Raw genomic sequence first — 11,780 nt, forward strand, 5'->3', positions numbered from 1 at the left:
TCTGTGGGAGCTCCCACCCTCTGGAACGAACTGCCCCCAGAGATCAGGGTGATCCCTGATCTCCCTTCCTTCCGCCGCGCCCTCAAGACATGGTTGTTCCAGCTTGCGGGACTGGCCTAAGGGATTTTAAAGGGGTTTTAATCACTTTTAATCGGATCAGATTTAAATATTTCTTTTTAATTAATTTTAAATGTGTACTATATTTTTGTATTTTATCTGATTGTTAGCCGCCCTGAGTCCGTAAGGAGAAGGGCGGGATATAAATGTAATAAAATAAATAAATAAATAAATTTATTTCAAAGTGGGCTCTTCCCCTTAACTTTATCCTGTGTCAAAACTGTGACAGCAGGAGCATCACAGACAAACCAGGGGCTGATAAACAGACAGGGAAAAATATGCCGGTCTATTTTTCTGTCTACCCAAGGATGGATGGGAAACAGGGGCAAAAGGTAAAGAGAACAGAACACAGGTCAAAAAGGAACTTACCAACGAGTTAAAAAAAAATGTGATGGGGAAATAAACCAGCCCAGCAGGAGTTGCAAGGCACAGCACAGAAAAAAAAAATGTAAAATGTTTTGCAAGAGAAATTACATATACGCCTAGTCTGGTTAACTCAAAAAGGGATGTCACGCAGGTGGTTCTTGACTTACGATTACAATTGACCCCAAAATTTCTGTTTTGGGGAGCGAGACAGATATTAAGTGAGTTTTGGCTCATTTTATGACCTTTCTGGTCATAGTTGTTAAGTGAATCACTGCAGTTGTTAAGTTAATAACACAGTTATTAAGTGAATCTGGCTTCCCCATTGACTTTGCCTGTCAGAAGCCCGCAAAAGGGGATTGACTCCAGGACACTGCAACGGTCATAAATGTGAATTTTGATCACGTGACCATGGGGATACTGCAGTCGTTGTGTGAAAAATAAGTCACCTTATTTCAGTGCCACTGTAACTTTGAAGGGTCACTAAACAAACGGTTGTAAGTCGAGGACTACCTCGACTTATGTGAGCAAGCTTGCTAATTACAGGAAGTCCCTTGACTTAATTAGAATGTAATTGAGAATGTGAATGCAGGACACTGCAAAGAGCCGTAAATTCAAGACGGTTACTGAGCACCCAAATTTCAGTCACATGACTGCAGAACAAGGTTATAAGTCGCTCTGGGGGGACCATTGTTAACTCTGGATGGTTGCTAAATGACAAGTCATAAGTTGACAGCCACCTGTATCATTATCATGGAATTGTGCAGTCTGAGACATTTAATAAATAAATTTCCTAGAATAGCCATCCTGAACCTGGTGTCGTGTAGATGTGTTGGGACTGTAATGTTCATAATTTATTTTTTGAACTGATTTGCCAGTGAGGCTTTGCTTTATAATCCTTAACCCTAATAATTCTGAGCATGACACCCCCTCACAAGCTCAGAAGCTGTCAGTTTGAGAACTTTCTGTTCTCCTACACATCAACCCTAATTATGCCCAGAGTACGATAGGTCCCTCCATCAGCAAAGTCTGTACTCATTATCTTTACTAATTAATCATTTACAATAGCTGCAGGAAAGAGTTGTCTCAAGTCTACAGTAGCCAAAACAACAACAACAACAACAAAAACCCAGAGGGAATCTGATAGCATCTTTTCCTTGAATGCAATTTGTCTCAGAGGTAACCAATTTCAGTTCCTTTTATTTAACAGAGTTGTATTGCTAACCATTTTGAAATGCGAATCCGGGCAGCTAGCACCATTTAAAACAATAAAAACAATATTGTTGGTTTTGGAGACCCAGTTTGGTATAGTGGCGAAGGAGCTGGTTTTAGAAAGCAGAGGACTTTTGAGTCCCAGGTCTCTTTTTGGTAGGAAAGTCAGCTGGGGAACTTTGAGCCAGTCCTTCTTTCTCAGCCCAACCCACCTCACAGGGTTATTGTGGGGAAAGCAAGAGGCAGGAGTAGTAGATATGCTCACTACCTTGAGTTATATGTAAAAAAGGCAGAAGAAAACATCAAATAATCCCTGAATAGTACTACACACATACTCAAAGGAGCCCTGATAATCAGGGTCCCTTTGTAAGCAGCTGAGCACAAAACCACTCTGGTATTCTGGTATTAGTGGGGGTGGGAAGGGCTCCCTCCTTCTCTCACTAAGAGATTTTAGTGGACAAATACTGAATATAATACCTCTGGCCCAATCATTCTCTTTCAGCCCAACCCACCTCACAAGGTTGCTGTTGTGGGGAAAATAGAAGATTCTAAGAATTACATACGTTTCCTGCCTTGAGTTATAAATATATTTTAAAAGGCAGGAGAAAAATATCATCATCATCAAAATAATCAAAATATTGAGAACCTGTATACTGCACGAGCCAGAAAGAGGGCTGTGAAAATATCTACAGACCCCTCACATCCTGGACATAAACTATTTCAACTTCTTCCCTCAAGACGACACTATAGGGCAGGGGTCCCCAACCTTGGCAACTTTAAGACCTGCTGGCTGGGGAATTTAGGGACCCCTGCTATAGGGCATTGCACACCAGAACGACTAGACATAAGGATAGTTTTTTTTCCCCACGCCATCACTCTGCTTAACAACTAATTCCTACAACTCTGTCCAAATACTAGTAAAGCTGTATTACTATGATATTCCTCAACTTTCCTATTATCTATCCGTATCTTCTTATGACTATAACTTTGCTGCTTGTATCTTACAATTTATATGGGGGTTTTTTTTGTACCCTAGTATGATTTATGTTGTTTGCTTAGCTAGTACTATGACTATCACTAAGTGTTGCATCTTATAATTTATGAAGAAGTATTTCACAATTTATGATGAATGTATTTTCATGTTGTACATGATCATGTGATTATCACTATTACTTGTATGTACACTGAGAGCTTATGCAACCGAAACAAATTCCTTGTGTGTCCAACCACACTTGGCCAATAAAGAATTCTATTCTATTCCATAAAACATCAATATGGTCACCAAGGATGAACCCAGCAAGACAGTAAGGAGAATCTACTTTCCATTCTCACCTCAATTTCAATCCTCTATCAATCTAGTAGCCTTTCTGCCAAAGTGAGTTGAAATCTTATTTAATAAAATGTGCTGGTTGGGAAAGACGCCAACAGGCTCCTTGTTGTTTTTTTTAAAATAATCACATCAGACCTGGTTGAAAGATGACAAGTAGGAAAGAAAGTGACCAGTGGTGATGAAGGCGCCAGGCTAGAAACTGGGAGACTCACGAGTTCTAGTCCTGCCTTTGGCACAATGCCAACTGGGTGACCCTAGGCCAGTCCCCCTTGCTCAGTCCTAGGACAAAGCAACAAAGTGGGCAAACCACTTCCAAAAACTCACCACGAAAACTGCAAGGACTAGTTCAGGCAGTCGCCACAACAGCCTTGAGACCACAATGTGAACAACGTTTATACATCAGGCCATTCTCTCTGTGGGATTCTAAATCCATCCAGAGAAGTTATAAAATATATAAATATATATTTAAAATAAATATTTAAAATATATAAAAATAAATATTTAAAATATATAAAAATAAATATTTAAAATATATAAAAATAAATATATAAAATATATTTAAAATATGTAAAAAAGATGTAGAGACAGTGGAAAGAGTGCCAAGAGCAGCAGCAATGATAACTTTGGGGGCTGGAAGCTAAAACATATGAAGAACGGTTGCACCAATTGGGTATAATGTCCAGTTTAGTAAAAAGAAGGACTGGGGGGTGACACGATAGCAGTGTTCCGGTATTTGAGGGGCTGCCCCAAAGAAGAGAGGGTCAACCTATCTTCCAAAGCGCCAGAAGGCAAGACAAGAAACAATGGATGGACACGGACCAAGGAGAGAAGAAGCGGCTTAGAAACTAAGGCGACATTTCCTGACAGTCAGAACAAGTCAACCAGGGGAACGGCTTGCCTTCAAGAGTTGTGGGTTCTCCAACACTGTAGTCATTTGTCTGAAATGAGACAGGGTCTCCTGCTTGAGCAGGGGTTGGACTAGAAGACCTCCAAGGTCCCTTCCAACTCCGATGAGGTTCTACGCCGGTTGGGATAAACACCGGTCCCGAAGAGAGCCGCGCGCGTGTGAACCAACCATCCGGGCAGGGAAGCAACCCGTTTTAAACTTCCACAGCCTGCTATTGTGAGTCACCATCCGAGTCGCGGGAGTCGCTACCCGGGCGATCTCCAGACTCCTCCGGTCCATTTGCAGCTAGCAAAGGTACCCGGGCTTCTGTGCTCCCTCCAGGCAGCCCCTTTCCCCGGTCAGCTCCTTCTCCCCCCATGCAGGAGGCATCCGGGAAGCGACCGAAGGAAGACGCCCGCAGCGGCTTCTACCTTCAGCTGATCCCAGCGGCGCTCCCGGCGAGAGGAGGCAGTTGTCCCCGCGGTTAGAGCGACTGCCGGCCATTGTTACCTGGTCCGGAGTGGCCATTCCGGAGACCTGCCACCGCCACAGCCCGAGGCACAGCAGCGCCCAACGGAAAGGGCTCCTCCGGGCAGAGCCCGAGCCGTCCCGCGAAGGCGACCCCGGCTTCATCGCCCCTGTGTATTGGGCGGAAGTGACGACAAGGCTCCTGGAAACAGGAGGGTTGCTGCCGCCCCCGCTTTCACTTTGCCCAGTCCTCGAAAACTGCCTGAGGTTAAGTGGGTGGACGAGTGCCCGCCCCTTTTCTCAGTGTTTCTCAACCTTGACAATTTTAAGGCATGTGGACTTCAACTCCCAGAATTCCACAGCCAGCATTGCTGGCTGTGGAATTCTGGGAGTTGAAGTCCACATGCCTTAAAATTGTCAAGGTTGAGAAACACTGGTGCCAGGGAGTCGTCGACTTACCACGGTTCATTTAGTGACCGTTCAAAGTTACGACGGCACGGAAACGTGTGACCGATGACCATTGTTTTTTCACACTCACTGCCTTTGCTGCATCCCCCGTGGTTGCGGGATCAAAATTCAGAAGCTGCGCAACTGGCTCCTATTTATGACCATTGCTGTGTCAAACTTGTAGAGTTGCCAGGTGTCCACTATTTGAGCGGACAGTCCGCTTTTTTCACATTATGTTCACTTTTTTTTCACAAAATAGTGGACATTTTTTTTGTTCAAAAGCTTTATGATGAAATGGTACGTAATCTAAAGCTGTACAGTCTAAGACAGTGGTTCTCAACCTTTTTAATGCCGCGACCCCAACCGGTCGTAAGTCGAGGACTCAACCGGTCGTAAGTCAAGGACTAAACCGGTCGTAAGTCGAGGACTAAACCGGTCGTAAGTCGAGGACTACCCAACCGGTCGTAAGTCGAGGACTTTCCCTGCCCGGGACGACGACTGAAGCATGATTCTTAGAGCGCTCCTAGGTGTTTTACCTGGAAGACTCCTGTGCTTCATCGTTGGCGGTGGGATCTGTGGGAGAAATTGCAACAGATGCCTTGGTGAGTAAAAAAAAAAAATGCTTTGGTAATCCTGGAATAAGGCAGGAGGTTGATCTCTCCGAGGAGTCTTCTATAGATAAGAAATAAAAAATAAATGAATAAATGTAAGAAAAGAGGAAGCCAAGAAACTGTCTTCTAATACAGGTTACAGTGATTTAAGGAAAGTAATTAAATTGAAATGTAATTTTTTTTGCAGAGGTTTTGGTAATTTTGGAATAAGGCAGGAGGTTGATCTCTCTGATGAGTCTTCTATAGATAAGAAATAAAAAATAAATGAATAAATGTAAGAAAAGAAACTGTCTTCTAATACAGGTTAGAGTGATTTAATGAAAGTAATTAAATTGGAATGTAATTTTTTTTGCAGAGGTTTTGGTAATTTTGGAATAAGACAGGAGGTTGATCTCTCCGATTGGCTAGTTTATCTGATAACAACTAAAGCCACGGAAGAAAAGAAAATTCAAAGAACTGAAAGCAAGTTTTTTTCACTCTTTTTCCTTTAATCTGGCTCTTTGGACTATTCCAGGGCTTTTCAACCTTTTCACCCATTGTACCACTTTTAGGATATGGCAACATCCGAGTACCACCAGTCGCCTAGCAAGGTGTCAAAAACCTGATGATCAAAAAAGGAAAAAAGTGATGAAGTACAGGTAGTCCTTGACTTACAACAGTCCGCTTAGTGACTGTTCGAAGTTACAATGGCACTGAAAAAACTGCCCCCCAAGCCACAGCCGAGCAGGACACCTGCCTGCCCACCCGGCGGCGCTCTTCCTCCTGTCCGAGGTTTCCATTGTTGTGAGCATTTCTGTTGAGGATTGGCAGCGGGGGTGGGGTGGGAAGTGTTTGGTTTTTATTCCCCCCCGTCTGTTGGGTGGTTGCAGCAGGTTTTGGTCACTTCACATGATCCTGGGACACTGTGACAGTCATAAATATGAATCAGTTGCCAAGCATCTGAATGTAAATCACAAAACCCTGGAGAGGCTGAAAACATTCCAGCTGATTGGCGCTTCTTCTGGGCTCAGCAGAAGCACCAGGATCAGCGCCGAGCTCCAGCTGGAGCCTGACGCTGATCCTGATGCTTCCACTGAGCCCTGACAATCCCGAAGAAGCGCTGATCCTGGCGCATCCACTGAGCCCTGACAGCCCTGCAGCTCCAGCCATCTCTCGCTCAGGCTTGTGCGGTGCTGCCACCGGTTCAGCTCATTCCCCTCCCTCACTACCACTTTTCTGGGATGGTCGCGTACCATCTGCCAGGTGCCAATGTACCACAGGTGGTACCCATACCACTGGTTGAAAAGCCCTATTCAATTCCCCTTTGTGAGGAGAGGGGGCTGCTAGTTTTCCCCTCCCCTTCACACCTGCAAATGGCCCCAGGTTCAATATTCCTTTTAGTCTTTCCCCACTGTCCTTTGAAGTTGCTGGGGAAAAATTGGAAGAAACCATAAATATTCCCCTCCCTTTTAATTAAAAGGGGAGGCCTGTTTTGGCCTCAAACCCCAAATTGATGTGTGTGTTTTGTTTTTATGTGTCTATATATTTGGCCATTTTTCATTTCAAGATAGCTTCTTGGCTTCCTCCCTTTTCAAGTAATGAATTTGGAATTTTGTTTTTAATTTTCTGTTTGGAGGACTAGACGTTGTCAGCTGCCTCTGCTTGCCTTCAATGCCGGCGTAACACTGCTTTATCTGCGTATTCCTATCGCAGCTATTTTGACAGCCCGGGGACCTTGGCGAGATACAAAGCAGTTGGTTGGAACCTGCAAGAAGATGGAGGTCCAGAAGGTCTGCAGCCTTAAAGGCCCCTCTCCTGAGAGAGAGGGGGGGGGAGCGCAAGTGCCTCTCTCTCTCTCTCTCTCTCTCTCTCTCTCTCACACACACACACACACACACACACAAACACACTGAGTTGGGGAAGAGGACTGGCAGAGCAAGGGCAGAAAGATAGAGAGGGAGAGGGAGGGGGAGAGAGGGAAAGAGAGAGAGAAGGGAAGCGCAAGTGCCTCTCCCTCTCTCTCTCTCTCTCACACACACAAACACACTGAGTGGGGGAAGAGGACTGGCAGAGCAAGGGCAGAAAGATAGAGAGGGAGGGGGAGAGATGGAAAGAGAGAGAGAAAGGGAAGCGCAAGTGCCTGTCTCTGTCTCTGTCCCTCTCTCTGTCTCTCTCTCTCACACACACACAAACACAAACACACAAACACACTGAGTGGGGGAAGAGTACTGGTAGACCAAGGGCAGAAAGCAAGAGAGGGAGGGAGAGAGAGAGAGAAAGGGAGGGAGAGGGAGGGAGAGAGAGGGGGAGGGAGAGAGNGAATCTGATAGCATCTTTTCCTTGAATGCAATTTGTCTCAGAGGTAACCAATTTCAGTTCCTTTTATTTAACAGAGTTGTATTGCTAACCATTTTGAAATGCGAATCCGGGCAGCTAGCACCATTTAAAACAATAAAAACAATATTGTTGGTTTTGGAGACCCAGTTTGGTATAGTGGCGAAGGAGCTGGTTTTAGAAACCAGAGGACTTTTGAGTCTCTTTTTGGTAGGAAAGTCAGCTGGGGAACTTTGAGCCAGTCCTTCTTTCTCAGCCCAACCCACCTCACAGGGTTATTGTGGGGAAAGCAAGAGGCAGGAGTAGTAGATATGCTCACTACCTTGAGTTATATGTAAAAAAGGCAGAAAAAAACATCAAATAATCCCTGAATAGTACTACACACATACTCAAAGGAGCCCTGATAATCGGGGTCCCTTTGTAAGCAGCTGAGCACAAAACCACTCTGGTATTCTGGTATTAGTGGGGGTGGGAAGGGCTCCCTCCTTCTCTCACTAAGAGATTTTAGTGGACAAATACTGAATATAATACCTCTGGCCCAATCACTCTCTTTCAGCCCAACCCACCTCACAAGGTTGCTGTTGTGGAGAAAAAAGGAGATTCTAAGAATTACATACGTTTCCTGCCTTGAGTTATAAATATATTTTAAAAGGCAGGAGAAAAATATCATCATCATCAAAATAATCAAAATATTGAGAACCTGTATACTGCACGAGCCAGAAAGAGGGCTGTGAAAATATCTACAGACCCCTCACATCCTGGACATAAACTATTTCAACTTCTTCCCTCAAGACGACGCTATAGGGCAGGGGTCCCCAACCTTGGCAACTTTAAGACCTGCTGGCTGTTGAATTCTGGGAGTTGAAATCCACAGGTCTTAAAGTTGCCAAGATTAGGGACCCCTGCTATAGGGCATTGCACACCAGAACGACTAGACATAAGGATAGTTTTTTTCCCCCACGCCATCACTCTGCTTAACAACTAATTCCTACAACTCTGTCCAAATACTAGTAAAGCTGTATTACTATGATATTCCTCAACTTTCCTATTATCTATCCGTATCTTCTTATGACTATAACTTTGCTGCTTGTATCTTACAATTTATATGGGGTTTTTTTTTGTACCCTAGTATGATTTATGTTGTTTGCTTAGCTAGTACTATGACTATCACTAAGTGTTGCATCTTATAATTTATGAAGAAGTATTTCACAATTTATGATGAATGTATTTTCATGTTGTACATGATCATGTGATTATCACTATTACTTGTATGTACACTGAGAGCTTAGGCACCCGAAACAAATTCCTTGTGTGTCCAACCACACTTGGCCAATAAAGAATTCTATTCTATTCCATAAAACATCAATATGGTCACCAAGGATGAACCCAGCAAGACAGTAAGGAGAATCTACTTTCCATCTCACCTCAATTTCAATCCTCTATCAATCTAGTAGCCTTTCTGCCAAAGTGAGTTGAAATCTTATTTAATAAAATGTGCTGGTTGGGAAAGACGCCAACAGGCTCCTTGTTGTTTTTTTTAAAATAATCACATCAGACCTGGTTGAAAGATGACAAGTAGGAAAGAAAGTGACCAGTGGTGATGAAGGCGCCAGGCTAGAAACTGGGAGACTCACGAGTTCTAGTCCTGCCTTTGGCACAATGCCAACTGGGTGACCCTAGGCCAGTCCCCCTTGCTCAGTCCTAGGACAAAGCAACAAAGGGGGCAAACCACTTCCAAAAACTCACCACGAAAACTGCAAGGACTACTTCAGGCAGTCGCCACAACAGCCTTGAGACCACAATGTGAACAACGTTTATACATCAGGCCATTCTCTCTATGGGATTCTAAATCCATCCAGAGAAGTTATAAAATATATAAATATATATTTAAAATAAATATTTAAAATATATAAAAATAAATATTTAAAATATATAAAAATAAATATTTAAAATATATAAAAATAAATATTTAAAATATATAAAAATAAATATACAAAATATATTTTAAAAAATGTAAAAAAAGATGTAGAGACTCTGGAAAGAGTGCCAAGAGCAGCAACAAAGCTAACTTTGGGGGCTGGAAGCTAAAACATATGAAGAACGGTTGCACAAATTGGGTATAATGTCCAGTTTAGTAAAAAGAAGGACTGGGGGGTGACACGATAGCAGCGTTCCGGTATTTGAGGGGCTGCCCCAAAGAAGAGAGGGTCAACCTATCTTCCAAAGCGCCAGAAGGCAAGACAAGAAACAATGGATGGACAAGGACCAAGGAGAGAAGAAGCGGCTTAGAAACTAAGGCGAAATTTCCTGACAGTGAGAACAAGTCAACCAGGGGAACGGCTTGCCTTCAAGAGTTGTGGATTCTCCAACATTGTAGTCATTTGTCTGAAACGAGACAGGGTCTCCTACTTGAGCAGGGGTTGGACTAGAAGACCTTCAAGGTCCCTTCCAACTCCGATGAGGTTCTACGCCGGTTGGGATAAACACCGGTCCCGAAGAGAGCCGCGCGCGTGTGAACCAACCATCCGGGCAGGGAAGCAACCCGTTTTAAACTTCCACAGCCTGCTATTGTGAGTCACCATCCGAGTCGCGGGAGTCGCTACCCGGGCGATCTCCAGACTCCTCCGGTCCATTTGCAGCTAGCAAAGGTACCCGGGCTTCTGCGCTCCCTCCAGGCAGCCCCTCTCCCAGCTCCCGCTCCTTCTCCCCCCATGCAGGAGGCATCCGGGAAGCGACCGAAGGAAGACGCCCGCAGCGGCTTCTACCTTCAGCTGATCCCAGCGGCGCTCCCGGCGAGAGGAGGCAGTTGTCCCCGCGGTTAGAGCGACTGCCGGCCATTGTTACCTGGTCCGGAGTGGCCATTCCGGAGACCTGCCACCGCCACAGCCCGAGGCACAGCAGCGCCCAACGGAAAGGGCTCCTCCGGGCAGAGCCCGAGCCGTCCCGCGGAGGCGACCCCGGCTTCATCGCCCCTGTGTATTGGGCGGAAGTGACGACAAGGCTCCTGGAAACAGGAGGGTTGCTGCCGCCCCCGCTTTCACTTTGCCCAGTCCTTGAAAACTGCCTGAGGTTAAGTGGGTGGACGAGTGCCCGCCCCTTTTCTCAGTGTTTCTCAACCTTGACAATTTTAAGGCATGTGGACTTCAACTCCCAGAATTCCACAGCCAGCATTGCTGGCTGTGGAATTCTGGGAGTTGAAGTCCACATGCCTTAAAATTGTCAAGGTTGAGAAACACTGGTGCCAGGGAGTCGTCGACTTACCACGGTTCATTTAGTGACCGTTCAAAGTTACGACGGCACGGAAACGTTGTGACCGATGACCGTTGTTTTTTCACACTCACTGCCTTTGCTGCATCCCCCCGCGGTTGCGGGATCAAAATTCAGAAGCTGCGCAACTGGCTCCTATTTGTGAACCGTTGCTGTGTGCCAAGGTCAGGTGATCCTCAGTTGCAGCCTTCTGACAAGCAAAGTCAATGGGGGAAGCCAGATTCACTTCACCGCTGGGTTGTTGGCTTATCGACTGCAGTGATTCACTTAACCACCATGGCAAGAAAGGTCGTATAATGGGGTAAAATCCACTTAACAAATGGCTCGCTTGTTTAGGGAGCAATTTATTATGTTAATAATAGAGTAGATTATGAATTTTAGATCATTATTGCTGTTTAAATGTTATAACAGTTTACTTATTATTATTTTCAATTGTTAGTATGATGTTATTATTAGTGTGTTTAATGATTGGATATGGGTTTAAAAGAGTGGGGTTTTTTTTAGTGATGTTCAGAGTGTTATTGTTGCTTAAATGATTTAGTTTTATTTTTTACTTCTTAACATGATATTAATATTATGGTGTTTAATTGAATCTTAACTGAATTCTAGAGTATTACTGTTGTTTAAATGACATAATTGTTTACTTATTTTTAACTTTAACTGCTAATATGATATTATTATTATTGTGTTTATTAATTATATATCTGTTGAAAAGAGAGTTAAAGGAGGTTACAGATTTGTTATTTTAACAGTTTTCAGATAGAGT

General features: G+C 44.2%; 1 protein-coding gene across 1 annotated transcript in view; it reads right to left on the reverse strand.

The window, feature by feature from the left end:
- NEU1 (neuraminidase 1) overlaps positions 1 to 4,507 on the reverse strand; it is a 27,761-nt gene extending 23,254 nt beyond the window's left edge. Inside the window, exon 1 of the mRNA XM_015827629.1 lies at positions 4,419 to 4,507. Coding sequence (XP_015683115.1) covers positions 4,419 to 4,436 — 18 coding nt within the window. The 5' untranslated portion in view covers positions 4,437 to 4,507. The remainder of the gene's footprint in view (positions 1 to 4,418) is intronic.
- Between the last annotated feature and the right edge of the window lie 7,273 nt (positions 4,508 to 11,780).

This window comes from Protobothrops mucrosquamatus, unplaced genomic scaffold, assembly GCF_001527695.2.
Source record: "Protobothrops mucrosquamatus isolate PMUCROS unplaced genomic scaffold, P.Mucros_1.0 scaffold3820, whole genome shotgun sequence".
Classification (NCBI taxonomy): domain Eukaryota; kingdom Metazoa; phylum Chordata; class Lepidosauria; order Squamata; family Viperidae; genus Protobothrops; species Protobothrops mucrosquamatus.